Source organism: Periplaneta americana, chromosome 7 (assembly GCF_040183065.1).
Source record: "Periplaneta americana isolate PAMFEO1 chromosome 7, P.americana_PAMFEO1_priV1, whole genome shotgun sequence".
Lineage (NCBI taxonomy): Eukaryota > Metazoa > Arthropoda > Insecta > Blattodea > Blattidae > Periplaneta > Periplaneta americana.
The window spans coordinates 153,708,112-153,728,302 of NC_091123.1; the positions used below are offsets into that span (position 1 = coordinate 153,708,112).

Sequence of the window (20,191 nt, forward strand, 5' to 3'; positions counted from 1 at the left end):
GCTCCCTAATAGTCAGTTTTTCCACGCATTTGTCCTCCTCATTTCTGTTTCCCGATGGTCCATACGCATAAGGTTAAACAGTATATTTTCGTCCATTCTGTTCACATGATTCATTCATTCATAATTTTCTACCCAAGGGCAGATCTTTCACTGTAAACCCAGCATTGTCCAACCTTCTTTATTTCCCGCCTTCCTCTTAGTCTCCGCATACGATTCATATATCTTAATGTGGTATATCAACTGATGACTTTCGCCCCGAACATGAGGGGAAGGAATTTCGCAAGCATGATTCGCCGCACGGGTGAACATCAGAAGACAGGATCGTCAAAGCTGTTAAAAGCATGGACAGGGTGTGGCTAGAGAGGAGCGTCACCTGTTCTCTGTCGACAAGGAATCTTTACATTAATAGCACGCGACAATTCAGTTAGCTCGCTCAGAAGGTGTCCAAGGCTGGGATTGATAAAGATGAAGAGTTTCATTTGGAAAATTCCGAAATTTATGGTGGAAATATGTATAGGTCCGTGGTCCATTTCTGTTAGAACTCATCCCGACATTTAATCATAATAATAATAATAATAATAATAATAATAATAATAATAATAATAAGGGTTTATTTTAACTGGCAGAGTTAAGGCCATTCGGCCTTCTCTTCCACTCAACCAGTATGATAGAAAATTACAATTCTATGAATGTAACGTAATTAATACAATAGAATACAATTCAAAGCAATACAATACTACCAATACAAGACAATATAATACATAATTAATATAATACAATGACAATTCTTTTCATCTTCACAACACCAATAAAATAATTATGTAATAATAATAATAATAATAATAATAATAATAATAATAATAATGATAGTCATACCTAAATAAAATTAAATTATTAAGCTCGATCACAAGTATAACTTCAATTTGACTGCGCCCGTAAGAAATCGTTTAGCCTTTTCTTGAAAGTGATTATTGACTGGCAGCCCCTAATCTTCTGAGGTAGAGAATTCCATTCACGGGGGACTGAGACAGTAAAAGAGGATGAATAGTGGGATGTTCTATGGGCAGGGATTGCTAGGATTTGGCTCTCCTGTGACCTGGTGTCTAGATTGTGACTGGAGGATTAGTTAAACCGGGAACGAAGATAATTTGGAGTAGAAGTGTGGAGAACTCGAAACAGAAGAGACAGCGAATGAAGAGTTCTACGGTTACTAAGTTGCAGCCAGGATAAAGATTTGAGCGAGGGTGTAATGTGGTCAAATTTGTGAGCATTGCTGATGAATCTGACACTCATATTGTGCACACGCTGCAGCTTGTTCGAAAGGTCAGTTGTCAAGTCTGTAAGTATTACGTCGCAATAGCCAAACAGTGGTAGTACGAGGGTTTGCACTAAAGTCTGTTTTAATTCTGGCGGGAGGAAGTTTCTGAATGGGTTAAGAGAATGCATGGTATAGCACACTCTCTTGGATATTTCCTTTATCTGGCATTCCCAATTTAAATTTTCGTCCAAGAAAATGCCGAGGTTTCAGACGACGGAATGGTACGGCTCTCTTAGGGCCTTATGAAAACCACAGGCAGGATGAGTTGTCTACATTTAGAAGGTTAGCCAAGTGGCTGTAAAGACGCTAATAAAAATATTGTCGATCGAATCTGCGGGCATAATGTGGGGAAGGGTGGATATTCTAACCAAGGGGGGAAGGGAATTGTGTTTCTCGCTTAGAGAGTGGTTACGGTGGTGCATGTTTACAATCTTCATTCTGATTATATAGGGTGAACCGTAAGTAATGTCATTAATTTGAAAGTGTTATTCTTTGAGATATTTCAAACAAAATAATTTGATAAAATTTTGCTCGTTTTTGCTCCCTTTTCGAGAAAAAAAAGTATTTTATGTGAAACATTTCATAGCGTATTTTGGGAAAGCTATTGAATTAATTCCCGATATGCTCAGTCAGTTTAAGGGGTTAGGTACAGCTTACAGCAGTAAAATTTTGGAAATATTCAACATTTTTTTCCTCTATTACTGTATCGTGTACAATAATGAAAATTGGTATGTGTAAAACACTGTCCTGCTATATAAAAAATATTTTTACGATTAAAAAAATATTTACATTTTTTTTTCTTTTTTTTTTTTTTTCAAAATTCATTTCACTGTGCAGTGATGAAGCATTTCCCGCATAACAAAAAAACCATCCAACATTCTATGATGAAATTTTGAGTATGTATTTATGCATGTTATATCTATAATATGATGCAAGATCACTTCTCTACCTTTGATAGATTCTATGATAAAAAATAAATTCATTTAAAAATGGTCAAGTATCAGTACTTTCTTCTAATACAAAATTAAAAATATATACATATTTATTAATGAATGTAGTTAAAAGAGCATGATATTGTAAACATGAGTTTTAGTAGTAAAATAAAAGAGAGAGAACATGAAAAGTTGACAAATTTATGAATTGTGAGGGAAACGCTTCATTACTGCACAGTGAACTACCACCATTTTGAATTTGTAAAAAAAATATATGCATTTTTTTTAAGTTGTAGAATTTTTTTTTTTTTTTTCATATAGCAGAAGGACAGTGTTTTACACATACCAGTTTTCATTATTGTACAAGATACAGTAATGGAGGAAAAAACATGTTGAATATTTCCAATAATTTTACTGCTGTAAGCTGTACGTAACCCCTTAAGAGAGCAGTGTATTGTGATGATAAATGATTGAAAGACTTTTAATTTTGTCCTTTAAATGTGCAGAAATTTCATCTGAACAAATGTAACTTTTCGGTCTTAAAAGGAACTTTAAAATGTTACATTTGTTCGGATCAAATTTCTGCACGTTTGAAGGACAAAACTAAAATTCTTTCGAAAATGTATTATCATAATACCCTGCTCTCTTAAATTGAGTGAGCATATTGGGAATTCAATCAATGGCTTTGTCAAAACACGCTATGAAATGTTTTATATAAAACAATTTTTATCTCGAAAAGGAAGCAAAAGCGAACAGAATTATATTAAAGGTTTTGGTTTGAAATATCTCAAAGACTAACACCCTGAAATTAATCACATTATTTACAGTTCACTCTGTATAAGTGATTCAGTTGCTGATGGAAACATGTGGGTGCCGGGCTACCTAGAAAACAGAGTCCAGCCCCGTCAACCAATTTCGGAATATGGAAATGTATGGGGATGAGAATGAGGGATAATATAGGCCTAGTAATAATTCATTTAAACTATATTAGTACATAGAGGTGAAACTATAAAAAATTTGTCAAATAAACCGTACAATTCTATGTAATGCAGTGGAGTTGTCAGTGTCAATATAGTAATCTACAATAATTCTGCGCAAACAAAATCGATGAATGAATGAATGAAAGGGGACGAAGAAAGAAATGATGTTTAAAATGACAGGCAGGGTAAGCATCCCATGCCTCCATTGGTTCCCGACTTGCAATTCACTAACCTTAGATCGAGGTTCCCAGCTAAAAGCCGTTTGCCCTCTCATCTACCAGTAGTGTATTTTCCCCTGTAAATGGTAACATGAAACATGTAAACGCTGACAGTTGAATAGTGAATGAAATGAATGAAGTGAAGTTAGCACCATCCCTCGCAGTTGTTAATGAGAGGTGGAGAGTCCAGTGCTCTGGTCAGTTCTGTCCTAGTCACGTTTTTGTAGTGGCGCTAGGGAGACTCGTAACCTGTTACCAACAAAGTGGTGGGCTACTCGTTTCCGTAGAAGCCGTCTGGCTGCCTGGTTGGCTGTGGCAAGTGTCGTGTGTCGTTTCGTGGGGTTTGTGTCTGTAGTGAGTAAGGAGATAGTGAATGTCACTATTTCGTCCTGTAGTCTGTTTAGTTGCCGGTCAATGTAGGATTCTATTTTCTGCATAGCAGAACGTAGAACCCCCTCGACCAGCTGTTCCGTGGTTGTTTTGTCTGTCTGTGGATCGTCTGTAGTTGTTGTCTTGGTTGTGATAGTCTTAGCCGCATCCGCATAAGACAATTCGGGTTTGGGAAGTGTTGGTGTGAAGACGGACTGTGATGGTTTGGGTATAGGTGGCGGTATTGGTTTGTGAGTGTCTATGGGGACATGCGTGGGATCGGTGGAGGTTACAAGATTAGTCCTTGGATATTTTGGACAGCGAGCTTGGCCAGATATTGAAACTTCACTCTTTAACCGGTAAACACTTGGCAATCTCGACATGAGCGCTAGTTCGACCTAATCATCAGACAACTAACTTCTTCAAACGTGAAACATGTGACATGAGTAGTCCCTAATGAAGGTGCGAATCGAATATATTGTCCAGGCATTAAAATATTAATTGTCGATAATAATATTAGCAGTGCTTGCAGACTTGTATTGCTGTCGCGCTCATTAAAGAAAAAAAACGAGAATCATTATATAGGGTAAAGGTTGGTAATATTGTGATATGAGTAATATTATGGTAGTTATTTTTGCGAATTTATTACAATTTTACTGAGCGAGAGGAAGATAGGGTTTTTGCGTCAACGTAATAAGGGAATGTTCGTGGACAAGTTCATGCACAAAATCGGCCCTTCTCTCGCTCAGTAAAATTGTAATACATTCTAAAAAAAAACTATTACAATATTACCAACCTTTACCCTACTAGGTACACAATAATATATTATAAAATACGGAAACTATAAATTGGGCATCTAAAGGGGGTAAATGTTGTCCTTGATAGGGACAAATTAATACCTTTTCAGCAGGGGAAACCAAATTCTTCAGGGGGAACGATAGGCATCCCCTCACGTCAATCCGTACCCTGCCCCTAATCCAGCAGTTCGTCATCCTGTAGGCTATATGTGCCTTGTCCGAAACATGATATGAAGCAATATTTTATTGCAATATTCATGATGTATTGTTCTTGCTTAAAAACAACCTTATTATTATTATTATTATTATTAATATTGGTGGTGGTAATGGGTACTGGTAGAAGTACTGGGTGTTCAGTTCAAAGTATGTCATGGCTCGCTGTATGCCGTCATGTGGCTAGTCGATGAGCCTAGAGAATTCAATCTTCCTACACTTCCTCAGAGGCGTATTACCTATGTTCCAGAGAAGTTTCCTAGCAAGAAGAATACGTACTGATACGTACGGTAACGCCGGTAGTGGCAGGAATATGAACTGTTTGGAAACACGTACTGAGATTAGTTTTTTTCTTACTGTCGGGATATGGGGAGAGGGTTAAGATGATTACTTATGTATTTGTTGACATTAACTTCGACGGTCAAAATGGACACGGAGCATTTGATTTGTGTTGTGGAATGTTGCCGTACGCAACCGATGATAACAAATACCCTGCGTACGACTTGCCCGCGCAAAACACAGTTCGAAAAAGGTTATGATAGCACACAGACTTTACAGACCGCCATCTGTTGCTATGACGTTCAAGTTATACCGTACACGTTCTCAAGTTCAGATTGAACGCCTGATTAATAGGCAACTTCTCTGACATAAAACTGAAACTCGCTTCAAATCGCTGACTCACAACAGTGACGTCATGACACTTTGAAATGAACACCCAGTAGAAGTAGGGGGAGATGGAGGAGCAGAGGCATCTTGCCACGTGTTGAGTTTCTTTTCCAGTTTCCTTTAATAGCAAAAGTTAAAAAAAAAAATAGAAATATACCCATAACATCAAAGCCAATAATAGCCTGGAAGGATTTGAAATTGTCAGTACCAATTTCAGTAGCGAATGTTCCACGAGAGGACCTCAAAAAATTATACAAATGATAGCAGTGGCGTCAACTTTTTAAAAACATTAATTAGGTGGGCTCAAACACTTGATCATAATTTTCCAAAAGAATCTCATAAATCCTCCCTTTAATGATATTTTTCATAATATTGATGTGACTACGGATAGTATAGGCCTATACGATGAATATCTAAGAACGATTTTGTAATGTATGTGGTTAGTATAAGGTCCAGGGGCTATGTTCCATTTACTTGTAGGTAACATTCTTTTGGATTTTATGTGAATATCAATTTGTTCCTTCATATTAGTAACTATATACAAAAAAAAAAAAAATCTCCGCATTATCTTGTCCGTAGCTGTTCTGCACAATTCTGTGGTGTTCGGGTAAAGGGGTATGTCATTTTTTTTTTGTATAGGTGGAATTTTGTTCCCCAGATGAACACGCAAGTTAAATTATACAAGTGGGTGTGCAAAAATCAAAGAATACTAGCAGTTGATGTGTTTTATTTGTGTAGAAAATTATTTGCAATAAGGGTTCCACGTTTAATTTTCATTTATCTCCGAACTCATTTTTATGACTTATCTCCCTTTATCCAAACACCACAGAATTTTCGGTTTTTAGTAATTAAACAGAACATCACAATTGTATAAGCATTTTAACTTGGGGACTTGAATTCATTCTAACTATAAATCTATACTAATAATAAATCTGTAGCCGAAATTTTTCTGATAATTTTCGATTTTCCAAAAATAATTGGTCCTAACATATATAATTAACCACCCTGAAACCGAAAATCGCATTTTTGAAATTTTTGTTTGTATATCTGTCTGTATGTTTGTTACCTTTTCACGCGATAATGGCTGAACCGATTTATATGAAAATTGGAATATAAATTAAGTTCGTTGTAACTTAGATTATGGGCTATATGGCATTCAAAATACGTTATTTAAAAGGGGCATTATAAAGGGGCCTGAATTAAATAAATCGAAATATCTCGCTTATTATTGATTTGTGTGAAAAATGTTACATAACAAAAGTTTCTTTAAAAATGATTTCCGATAAGTTGTATTCTTTACAAAATTTTGATAGGACTGATATTTAATGAGATAAATGAGTTTTAAAATTAAAATAACGCCATCTAAGACGGTGCAATGAATTAAGAACAAATGACTTCGTCTATAAAGGGCCTTGGACATCAACAATCGAAAGCTATTAAACATAGCCTACATAGAATGTTTCTGTGTTTGTATGCAGTAATATCAGAAGCTAAATTAACCGATTTGTATAATTAATTATTATTTCACCATTGGAAAGTGTAGTTTCTCTAGATGGACATAATGCTATAATGTTATTACAGTAACGTCTGAGTAAATCGAGGACAGGTAAGATTAAAATAGCTTCTTATGCACAGAAAATTTGTTAGGCTATTTTGTAAATTCGTTTTCTGTATTTCTTAAAATAATATTTACGTACACTCATTTTAATCTCAGAGAATTAACGAACAACGAGAGTGTATTGATTTAGTATGCAGTAATAGTACGTTAGCTTAGCAATCCATTATTTTATAATTCAAATTTTAACTATGCTCAATTTAATCGTGTTAAAATACATAAAATACATATGCAATAAATGCAATGCAAAAAAATTGGCTAATGAGCGAAGCAGATTATCTTGCGCTGTTGTAAAAGTTGTTCCCTGGATCAAACGTCCTATTTTAATTATGTAATTACTTTATATTTATTTCTAACAGGTGCAGCGGAGCGCACGGGTACGGCTAGTTGATAATAAGAAAGTGGACTCACTATTACGTAGCACGGAGTGATGCAAAATGTTTCTCCCTATAAATTCGTCACAAACATCTTCTAAATCTAACTTTTCAGCATTATCCTTATGTGGCACTAGGGGAGATGAATAAAGTGCACACTAACAATGCAGCCTTACTTATTGAAATTTTACTTACTGTAATTTACTGATTTCAATAAGCAACCATCACATATGTTCTTGTTTAGTCATCTGTCCGAAGACAGGTTTGTACCTCATAAATAATACCAGTAAGGCATCACTCATGAGGTAACTAAGCCAGGAAAGAATGGAAAAGGAAATGATGATGATGATAATAACAATAATAATAATAGTAATAATAATAATAATAATAATAATAATAATAATAATAATAATAATAGTAAGACGACGACAAATTATTGGGTGGGCTCAGGCCCCATATAAATTGGCGCCACTGAATGTTAGGCCTTCCGGAAGAACTAACAATACTTGCGCAGGAAGTTAAATTTCTCAACACATGCCACATCGTAAGCGAGTGTTTCCTGACAGGAGATTGATGTGAATACTGTTTCCTCGGCCGTGGCTAACTGAGGTAATTAAGAGCCCTAATTTGTGCTTGCAGGCGTACGAGCTGTCCACGCTGACAGGCACGCAGGTGATGTTGCTCGTCGCCTCGGAAACGGGCCACGTGTACACGTTCGCGACCCGGAAGCTGCAGCCGATGATCACGTCGGAGGCAGGGAAGGCCCTCATCCAGACGTGCCTGAACTCGCCAGACCCGCCTCCCTCGGGAGTGGGCGGCGACCAGCGGATGTCGGCGACCGGCTTCGAAGAGACGGAACTCACGTACAACATCGGAGACGACGAGCAGAAAGTAAGGCAGCTCGTGTATTCGCCAAGCACACAACACATGGGGGGTGGCCCACCTCAGCAGCATCCCCACACCCAGCACTTCCAGCAACACCCCGGCTCCCCGCACCAGCACCACATGATGGCGCCCCCGCACCCCCATGCCCAGTCGCCCTCGCACCTCATCCCCTGCTCCAGCCCGGGGCCCATGATGGGAAGCGGTTACCAGCAACCCCCACATGTATCCTGTCCCTCCCCGCTGCCTCCCCACGCGGGCTACCCTCCGCCACACCCCCACATGTCTCACTCACACCCTCAACGGTAGTTACTCATAATAGTAGCATCTTCATTTGTTGCATGTGCCAACCCTCTGAGTGCAGAGTCTGCACACACTTACGGTCCGTCCCAGGAATCTGTAGAGTGACTTGGCGCTGTGCTGGAGTGTATTGCGGGCAGCATCAGCTCGAGGCCTCTAAGGGATAAGATGCTCGTGGTAGAGTGTTCAGGGTCCCGTTTCACAATCCTTACAAATTAACAATTTACAAATAACAAGTAAAAGATTACAAATTCTTGTAAATTGTGTTTCACAATGCTATTTTATTAGTTTGTAAAGTCTGACGAACTTTACAAAATCAGCTAAAGAAATTTACAAATACGCATTATTGGTTACACACGATCGCCAACGACAGTTTACAAAAATCGCTAAGGAGTAGAGCTAAAGTCGCTGTATTTTTACTTCTAACGATACATATGTTTATATTTTGGACTAAAATAGATTATTCTAAGCTTGCTGATTCATATTTCACCAACAGAAAATATAAAGTATTGTTAAAAATAATTAAAAGTATTTAGATTTTTATATATTGGCGACAATGGAGTTTCATGTTTTTGTGATTGGTCGAGAATACCAATACGTCTACAGTATTACTTAAATAACCAAAGTTAGTACAAAATTCAGTCAAATAAGTAAATAACAGATTTGGTCCACGTACAAATATGTAATTGATAAAATAATTACGATATCTAACCACAAAATCAGGTTAATTTTTTGTGTTGATCCATCAATATTTATTAATGTTGCATCCATAACCTCACAAACACTAGTGATCCCATCAGCAGCATAAAAATTCTGTGCTATAGTAAATAACATTTTGGTGATCAAAAACCTGCCCCGAATTTAACTCTTTTAACAACATCAACTACCCTGTGGGCACTTTTGCACACTGATATCTTAGAAATTCCGTGCTTATCTGCTAACCCACGGAACTGACAGCTAGTATGCATCCAATGCAAAACAATACAATTCTCGCTTTGAGGTTAGGGGCTAGGGCATCACTTTTCTCTTTTGGATGTTGGATATGATGTCCCATATCTTGTAGGAGAGATTCCAGCGAAACGGGACTCGAAACGACTTCAGAATACCGCGTAAGTAATGTCACTATTGCATTATTGAATTATTTATTTTTGGTGCAGGGAACTTCTTTATTAAGTGCGAGTATTTATTAAATACAGTCATCGTATATAAATATTTACGCAGTATTCTGAAGTATAGCGCGGAACTCATTCGAAACCTTTCATTAAATTTATACAATGATACGAACATGATATTAATAATTCTTGCCCGGAGAATTTTACGTATACGTCTTCGTTTGATTAGGCCTAAATTCAATATCTTCGTCTGAGTCATTAGAACTCCTTAATAACATCAAAACTGCTTTAGTTTAATTCTTAATATTATCCAGTTACTCAAAAATTAATTTAATAAGTATTTCTTTATTGTATTTATTCATAATTTGTTGCAATATCAAACTTTACACATCTCAGAGGCATTGTAGAAAATGTGCTAATTTTACAAGTAAAATTTACACGTTTGTAAAATTACTCTTCATTGTGAAACAGAATACTTGTAAAGTGAGCAAAATTTAATTTGTAAAGATCTGATTTCCTTTGTAAAGTTGAACATTACAAACAAAGATTGTGAAACAGAAGTTTACAATTTACAAGCAAAGTTTACAATTTACAAAGATTGTAAACATTGTGAAACAGGCCCCAGATAGAAATGATCCCCTCTCTGCAAGCGATTGGTAGTTTCGTTTATCCATTGCCTCACCCCAGAGAGGTTATTGGTCCTAGCCCTCCCACATACCGCTTGCGCACAGGTCTTATTTCGTCTTTCTACGCCACAGATTCCAGGGACGGACCATAGGTGAGCACTGTTTTCAGATTTTGTTCACGCATGCAATAGCCTGCCAGCATAGATATGCTGCTTTCGCATTTATAAAGTCATTGGTTACATTGTCCAAATTTGAAGCTGGTATGTTTCATTATTAACTCCAGTGGTGCTTTTTGTCCAAGACGCATAATAAATTTGAATGTGAAGTATGCAATTAAATCCATTAATAATTCAGCGTGTACTAGTTGAAAAATCAACAGCATAAAAGTGTGTTTTCTACAAAAAATTTTAGTAAGTCATACATTATTGCAAATTTATTTTCGGTGAACTTGCGGTCATAGAAATCAAATTCATATCGACTCTCATATAACGCAATATTTAAACATTTTTACAAGTTGTGTCAAAAGACTCAAATTAAGATACTTATATTGTTTATTATCCAAGATAAACACTTAATGGATTTTCACGCAAGAAAAAAAAATACCATATTGGAAGAAAGCAAACTTTATTTAACTTTCCAGGCATTTAATTTTCTGAAAACATTTCTGTGTCTCTTTTCATAGAAAAGATGAGATAAAATGTATCATAAAAATTAATAATTTTGCCGAACAGAATTAGATTCTGTTCTGATATATTAACATATGTTGTGGAAATACAAGAAAAAAGTGTTGAGAAAGGTCCATTAGTAACTTTTCATAGTTTCTATGACTCGTAGATTGAAAACGGGAATGGGTTTTACCTAATTTTTTAGAGTTGTTCCTTTCGGTCTCACAAGATAGAACTGTTTGAATTTGGAATGGTTTCGATTAGATTATCGATGGGCGCAATTAAAAAATAATTATGCCTTAATTTGATTTTAAATGCGTAGACATATGGAAAGATCCCTGGATGTTAAATGTTTGTAGAAGCTTGTGCACGAAATTTGATGAAATTTGGTAACTGGAGTTAATACATGAAACTAGCTAGAAATATGCATAATGTACGATAAAGCATAACCAATTTCCGATATGATCATTAGAATTACTGGTCAACTAAATATTATACATTATATATTTTCACAAAAACTCTGTAGATAATATTTTTTATCTAGTCTTTCAGACTTCTGAAGTTACAGAAGATCTGAGAGTAGAGAATTGTGTACACAATGTGTATATTTAAAGCTGTTTACCAGTGTGAAGAATTTGAGCAATATATTGCTAAAAAATGCAGGAATGTTTTGAATGACACTTTGATAAAAATTATCATGGAAAAGAGCCATTGCTTGGAAGTGTTTCAATTTTGAAGTTTGATTTCCCCGAATACGACGTAACTGCGCATTAATACGTAATATTTGAGTGACAGTTTTTTGTAGATCATTCCTCGGACTATCACTTAGTGTGATGAATTACTGTTTTCGTATAGAAAACATTTGAGATCTTGCATACACAATTTTTATCATGTCATATGGAGAAGTGAGTCATTACCTTTATTCTATGATCAGTACGCTTAAAAAGCTTTTGAGTGGGAATAAGTTAAATTGCTATCCATGTTTAATTGGCATGTAAAATAAAAATTCGAAGATTTTTCAGATTAGTCGCGGGAGTTTTTAAATATGATTGATAAATTTCATGTTAATAGCGTTTTGTGAATGTTAATCATAATATTCTGGTATAATTTTTAATTATTTTCAGTTTTTAAATTTTACTCCGTTAGGTGTGATTAAAATACAGAATAATCTGTAATATTAATAACATATTATACAGATTCACTTTCAAAATGAGACTTGTATTTGTATTTTTAATTGCAGCAACGACAAAACTGCAAATAAAATTTTTATGCCATGAAATATCCGTTATCAAAAAAAAAAAAAAAGGAAATATAAATTATTTTCGCCGTGTAAGAATTGCCTATGTTTATTCTAGTGATAATGCAAATATGTTTATAAAAATAACGCGTTTTAGTCACAGATTCTTAAAGAACGAACATGAGTGATTACCAGGCTTCGGTCCTGGGCACAGAAACGCATGAAGTTCAGAACGCAAGGGCGATAGTGTTGTGTTGGTCGAGTGGAGTGGGAGATGGAGCGCGCCGTTACTTCGTGTCTCTACATGTAAATAGTCCATCATAGTACGGCATAAAATATATTTCACCCTGTACAGATGCAGTATACACAGTACATTCATAGTGTAGACAATAAATGTCTACCATTAAAGTGTTAACGTGAGTTGTAACCTTCAATCAGGTGTCCCTACGCCGAAGCCTGTTACACGTACCGCAGCCAAGCAGCAATAGGTCTACACACAACGGTAATGGACATTACGGATCTACCTGTGCTGTTGCAGTTACCCTTCCACACGGTCATGACGTCATTTATACTCCGTGTATTCTAAACCTCGTACTGGTTACTCTGTGTCCCTAGGCCAAAGACTGGTGATTATGTCAAGATATGTCGAATTAATAAAGGGTCTTGACGTTCGTGTTATATGAAGTATTTAAAAGCTATTGTAGTTCTGTGGTTAATGCGACAACCTACAGGCTGGAAGAGCCGGGTTCAAGTCCTGGTAGGAGGAAGTTTGGCGTCTTCTAACTTCGAAAATATTTCCAAGGCTCACATAGCCAGATAGGCCTACTTATCTTTTACTTTGACATTATATAAAGTACAAAGAAAATATTGAGACGAAGAAAAGTATTCAGGGATTTTCACTGAAATACACGTGTCAGCACCCCATTAACGAAAAATCCTGATTTGGCTGTACCACCTGCTCGAATATGTACAGGTATTTCAAGTGAATTATGTATGTATTCACACGGCAAATGGGTAGATACCCGTGGCAGTGGTAACTAATTACAATCAATAATGACAATTAATAATAAACACAATTAATAAAAAATACAATTAATAATAAATTAATAATAATAATAATAATAATAATAGTAATAAAAGGGAGCATCCTAAATTAAATGAAGCACGATCACTTAAAATAACATTTAAAGTAAATCTAATTTGTATCTTAACCCTAAGTTTGGGTCGGAGTTTGATCATATTCAATTTATCCGGGAATGTTGCACATAAAATATAGGATGTTTCAGAAATACTTTGACAAATCTTGGGGGCATGTTCCTCACAACAAAAGGAGAAAAATGTTTATATAAACATACGTCTGAAAATCCTTAGTTTTTTAGTTATTAATGAAAGAACATAATGAAACATCTGTTAGATATTGTCAGCTTGGTAGCAAAGGTTGCAACTTTAATCATTTCAGAAACTCATGACAATGAACGTTTACGTTCAACGCGTTTCGAGGTACAATCCAACAACCGATAATTTATTTTGTTAGATAATCGAGTGTTGTTATCGATACAAGTCTGCTGATGCACCCATTGTATCCTGAATGGCTATGTGTTGCCAAGGAGACTTGTTTACTACAATCATTTGTCATTTGAACATTACAGAAAACGTGTACCTATTACACATTTGTAAATCGTGTGTAGTAACATGTTGTAGGTGCTCGTTAAACTATGTCAGTTAGAATCACAATAATCGGACATTTTCGATTGCCTTCTGCTAGTTGCCCAGTACACTTTCTAAATTATGCTCAATGTCCGTAATTTGCCGGACAATTTCGTAGGTAGGCCTACAGTATGTAGGAGTGGGTGTAGGGAACTTGACTGGATGCGCAGACACATTTAAAGGACAAGTGTGTGTTGAAATTTTAAAACAATCTCGTACTTGAAAAAATACAATGAAAATGAAATTCGGCAATGACATTATATAGAATGTGGATGCATTTATGTATGTACATTTATGTCGAGTATCGCAAGGCATAAATGCACTTGCCTATCGTGTAAGGAATTAATTAGTACCACAGAATATTCGACGCTATAGACGAAGTGTTGTATAACAGAATTTACTAGAGTTCGTGTTTCTTATGAATCTAATGGACAAAAGTGTCTTACAATGAACTCTCAGAAACTACTCGAACATTTAATTTTGTCCTGGTATAGACCTAGTCTCGATTAACATTGTATTATAATAATAATACTGGTAATAATAATAATAATAATAATAATAATAATAATAATAATAATAATGTTTTATTTTTCTGAAAGAGTTAAAGCTGTAAACCCTTCGTTCTCTCAACCAGAGAATGAAAAAACGCATAATAGTACAATGTTATCACAAGACAGAAATATTATATACGTAAGAAAAAAACAAAGCAACAAAATATGCATAGGCCTAAGCTAGAAGAATATAGAATAATATAATGGACTTGAATACTTAAATTATGTGACAAATTGAATTACATTATTACTTGATACACTATTTACAATAATGAATTGTACTAGGTCTTTCATAATTCCGTAAAACATTTTAGAAATTCGCCACAAATAAACTAAGCAACGGATACTACTTTTTATTACACATAAATGCAGATAAAATCTCCACTTTTTTTTTACACATCTCACAAATGATCAATGTGTCCACTCTTGATGATACGGTAGATATCTAGCCCATAATCCATTTCATACCACACGCGTATCAGCATATCATGATTGATCAGTGCCACAGCCGTGGTGATACGGTCGTGAAGTTCCTGAAGATTAGCCGGGGGTAGGGGTACAAAAAATATCCTTCACAAATCCCCAAAAGAAAAAGTCTCAAGGTGTTAAATCCGGTGACCTGTGTGGCCACCCCATTAAGGCTTCATCTTCTTGTCCTCAGCGTCCTATCCAACGTTGTGATAAATTTATGTTGAGATAACCTCGTACGTCATTATGGTAATGAGCCAGACAGCCATCTTATTGAAAACGTAATTATCACTGCCCTTGTTCATTTGTGGCATCAGCCAATTTCCCAGCATGTCTAAGTATGTTCTCCTAATGACAGTGCGCTTCATAAAACTCCTTCTAGTGGCAAATCAAGGCAACTATGTGATACAGGTTTTTCGTAACAGAACTTGGAGAGTTTCCCGTTCTGTCGGTATAAGAATTACAGTTCCAGTTGCTTAGTTTATTTGTGGTGAATTTCTAAAATGTTTCACGGACTTATGAAAGGCGATGTAGGGCCTATATACCCTGGGTCACAGTGCGATGTAAATTAAGATTTTTCGCTTTGGACTTGAAAACGTTTAAGGTCTGGGAGACCCTAACATCTGTATAGGTCGTACACAGGTATTCCCTAAAACAATCGATGTAAGAACGAGACATTCTTCAATTTTAAATATATATTTAATTTAAAAACAAAGTTCCCGACGAAATTTATGACGTAATTTAATAAAATAACTACTGTACATATTTAAAATCTTTCAATAAACGACACTATAACTCGTTAAATTTGTCATAGTGACAAAGTCACTGCATTATACATTTCCTATGTTTAAGTTATTTCTGATTAAGTAATATATTGTTACGTATTTTATCTGTTCAGTCGTATTATGTAGGTAGTATATAATAATATTTATATCACTAGACTAAAATTATCCTATTGTAGAACGTAAGTACGTATATTATTATTGAGTCTCTGATATTAACATAGACCTGTAGAAACTTTCAACCTATCAGAAGTCTGCATTGTATGGTACCATGAATAGTATGGCTTGTACGACGCCCCTCTCTGAATAACTGCGTTCCTGGTCTCGCTAGCCAGTACTGTTACATAGGCGACATAATAGGGACTTCATATCTGACCACCTGCTGAACTAAACAGTAAATGGATAAGATAATGCAAATTAGCTTCGAATTTTACAAGTTTCAATTCCTAATTTTAGTCTTGTAACTACAGGTAATATCCGTACATGGTGTCTCTAAAACATTTTAACACTTGTATAGGTAGTGATCCATTATAATAACTTCAAAATTTCTCTGCTTGTTGACCAACATGTTCAACACAAGTAAGGAACCTTTCATAGGTGGTATGCAGAGCTTCGATGCACATTTCTTGTGGAATTGATGCAATTGCATCCACTATTCTCTCTCGCAGATCGTCAACATTACGCAGCTTAGTTGTATATATACACGATCTTTCAGTATACCCCACAGCCAAAAATCACAGTAAGGTCCGGCGAACGTGCTGGCCATTGCATTGTTTCTCTTCTACCAATCCATCTTATATACGTTCGAATGTCCCGAGAGAAGTGCGATGGAGCGCCATTCAACTGAAAGTATCCACTTTTCAGGTTTAGTTGTGGTAGGTGCTCCTCTAATAATAATTTTCCGTCGTATGCAAAATGTCGCCACTGATAATTGTGTTATTTAAAAAAAGGTATGGTCCTATCACTCCTACTGCAGTGACTGCACACCTGATATCGATCTTAGGACTGGCTCTTTTTTACAATATATGAAAACAATTTCATAGTAACCATGGAAATAACATGACTTACCTTATTTTGAAGAAATAAAAACATGTTGCCACCCAAGGTCCAGTGTATAATCATATAAACATAAACTTAATCACTACCCATATGAGTGTTAATTTCTTTTTGGATACGGTGTATTTCAACAATTCTGAAAAATAAATAAATAAAATAGGTCTTAACAATTTCTCCCGACATTAACAAATCATACTTTTCGTAGTCATTATTCATTATCTTAAAATGTTAATAGTTTATTTCAATTTATTTATTCGTAATATATATTTTTTATATTTCGTATTTCGGCCGTACTTAAAGAATTTAGAATTTAACTACAAACTCAGGATATCAGTAATCGGAAGCGTGCTAACATGTTTGTATATATGTATATAAATGAATAAATTTGTACTTCAAATTATCGTAGTTTCAGGTTAATAGTCTGAAATTACATACATGATTAGAAAATGTAATTATATTGGAAGTAGTTAGTAGGAGTTTAAATGATGTAGCAAACAAATATTGTAAAATAGCATAAAAATAAAGCGTGTTCAAACATCGCTTTTTTTTTTCTTCCGAGACGTGAAACGTCTATCTATGCTTGAAGTTCAAAAGAGAAAAATTGCTGCAACGTTTTGACATGAAAAGTTTACTCTGGCGTCACTCGTGGTAACCATGGAAACGGATGTACAGTAGAACTTGGTTATAACGACATCCAAGGGACCTTAAAAATTATGTTGTTATAAACTAGTGTCGTAGTAACCGAGATTCACATTATCAATCTAGTAGGTGGAAAATGAAAAATAACAAACTTAATTAGACTTATTTTAGATTTATGTATTGACTTTTAAGCCTACAATGAACATAATAAAATACACGTAGGCCTACAATTATAAATACAGTATCCTGTATTAAAACAGTTTGTTCAGTACTCACCAAACTACTTAGAAGTGAAGTAATCAGTCATTTTACTCTCCTGTCTTCTACTTTCCCAATACACACTTTCTAGAGCTAAATTACGTTCTATGTTCATAATTTCAGTTGCAATTTCACTGCTCCCTTCCCTAGCTTCATAGAACATGTTCATAATTCTAATGACTTCTAAAGCGTCACTCACTTCTTTTAGTGGCCATACTGCGTTAAACTTGCGTGCACTTAGTGAAAACTTCCTGTCGAAACTGATCTAATACCGCATGAATTCGGGCAGGTTACAATGGGGTGGGGAATCCGCCTGCATTCCAGAGATTTATGACAGAAAGAGACTAAAGAATTTGTCAGGGTCAGAGTTCAACAAAATATTTCTTAAAATACTTTGGTTCTTAGAAAATCTTATTCCAAACTGAGGTTGAAAATGACGTTATAAGCGAGGTAGACACATATGCGTTTGTCGTATTAAGCAAGGTAGGAAAGCATAGTCTATGTCTTATAGGGAATTAGTAGAGGCCACAGAATATTTGACGTTATAGGCGAGGTGCCGCACAAAACGAGGTCGCTATAACAAAGTTCTACTGTATGTGGTTTTACACGCTATCCGTCTCGCCCCATAAACCTCAGCGTTTTCCTAAGACGTTAAGACTTGTCGGAATGACTCTTGAAAGAAATGGATGACGGACCTATCACCCACCAGTATACATTTCGGATTTTCTGTCATTTTTCTACTGACACTGCAACCTTGACATTAGCGGCGCTCCTTAAATCTGCGACAAGCATCGGGGACTTGGCTTTGGCGGTTCTGCTTTCCTCCTTCGGCTCGACGATTGGGCGGATGTGGGATGCGGCGGTAGTAGCTGTCTATGCTGTAACAGTTACAGCGTGAGTACCAGTTACAGTGTAACTGGTACTCACGCGCGGTGACTTAATTAGCCCTATTTAACGTTCCAGTAGTTGACTGTTTTTTTTTTAGGATTTTTGCCTGAAAATTTTTAGTTTAGTCCCGTAAGTGGGACAATGTGAAAGAATTGAGAGCTAGGAGCTCACATAAGAATTAAGGCGAGTCCCAAGAAATCATGCAAGGACGCGATAAACATCTTGCACCTTTTAATTAACACATCCTCCTTTGCCTTCGTTCGTTCGTTCCACACAACAGTAAGATTTAATGGAAATATTGGATATATGTATAAAGTGTTATGGAAATTACGTTTATATTTTATTACTTTCATTCAAATATAGACGTTGCTCACAATCATCAAAATTTCCTCAAATCCTTTGGCGGGTACTTAACTTCATTATTTGCCCAAGTGTCTCTATCCAGGAGTGGCGCGCCGAAGCTGTAGTTATTTTCGCCGCCGCGCCGCTTTAGTGTCGTCCTTGCTATACTATGAGAGGCGAGCTACATAGTATCACACTCTAGTATATACAATCACGAAGCTCAATACGTAATAAATATGCATCCATAGATAGTTGCTAACCACTAGGATCGCTAATATCGCCTCATTACAGACAATGCGAAATAGTACCGGCACAGTCTAATGTTCCTAGCACCCTCACAACTCAAGCTTCGTGACTGTATATACTAGACTGTGATAGTACTGCGTGATGGCTAATGGAGCAATGCTGGAATACCGTTAGGAAAAACAGCAGTATTTAGGTAAAACCTACCACCAAGCATAATCTTTGTTCACCACAAATTCCTCTTGAAACCGCCGGGATTCGAATCCAGATTACCAGCGTACAAAGCCAGCGCTTTAGGTGTTCGGCTAACAGTGTGCCCTTCGCAAGGAATTCAGGAAATTAATTCGTAATAAACACGTTAACTGATCTATGTAAGAACATTTTGTCTGGGAGTAAAATAATACATAAAAACGCAAGAAATTACAGTATAGTTATTAAAATAGCGGGACAGTAATTTTTAAGGTAATACTGTAGGTGGCATTTGGTAAAGTCCCTGTTGCACAATTTTAAACGTTAGAATGTATGTCTTGTGTCAAGCACGCTGCAGTATCTCGTGAAATCTCATACAGTAAAATTTAGGTGCAATATCTTCTTTTTCCTATTTTTATGCATTCTTGGAGCAGATATAGAATCGCCGTAATACTCGAATATTCGTCGTAATCCTGGGACTTTGTGCCGACAGACTTTTTTTCTTTCTCTCCGAAATTGAAAAGAATCAAAGGGGCCGTCGAAGTCCATGTCGCTAGCCAGCGTCATCGGAAAACATAGATGAACGACGTAAACGGTGTTAGATGAAATTAGAATGAAGTTGAATTATGTGTTGCTATATAACCGTCGGATAATTTATGACCTTTGTTAATTAATTAATTATTGTATTTTACACATATTCCGTAATTTTTCATTATGTTTGTTAGCAAACAATTAAAAAGAATATTATTTAAATATCTAAGTCA

At 35.9% G+C, this 20,191-nt stretch overlaps 1 protein-coding gene across 3 annotated transcripts in view; it reads left to right on the forward strand.

The window, feature by feature from the left end:
* Nucleotides 1–20,191, forward strand: part of bs (serum response factor blistered) — a 423,352-nt gene that overhangs the window by 136,542 nt on the left and 266,619 nt on the right. For all 3 annotated transcript variants that reach the window (XR_011333218.1, XM_069831666.1, XM_069831668.1), the window contains exon 2: nt 8,122–8,373. Coding sequence is in view for 2 of the 3 variants with exons in the window: in XM_069831666.1 (XP_069687767.1) it covers nt 8,122–8,373 (252 nt within the window). In the remaining variant the exon portion in view is untranslated. The remainder of the gene's footprint in view (nt 1–8,121; nt 8,374–20,191) is intronic.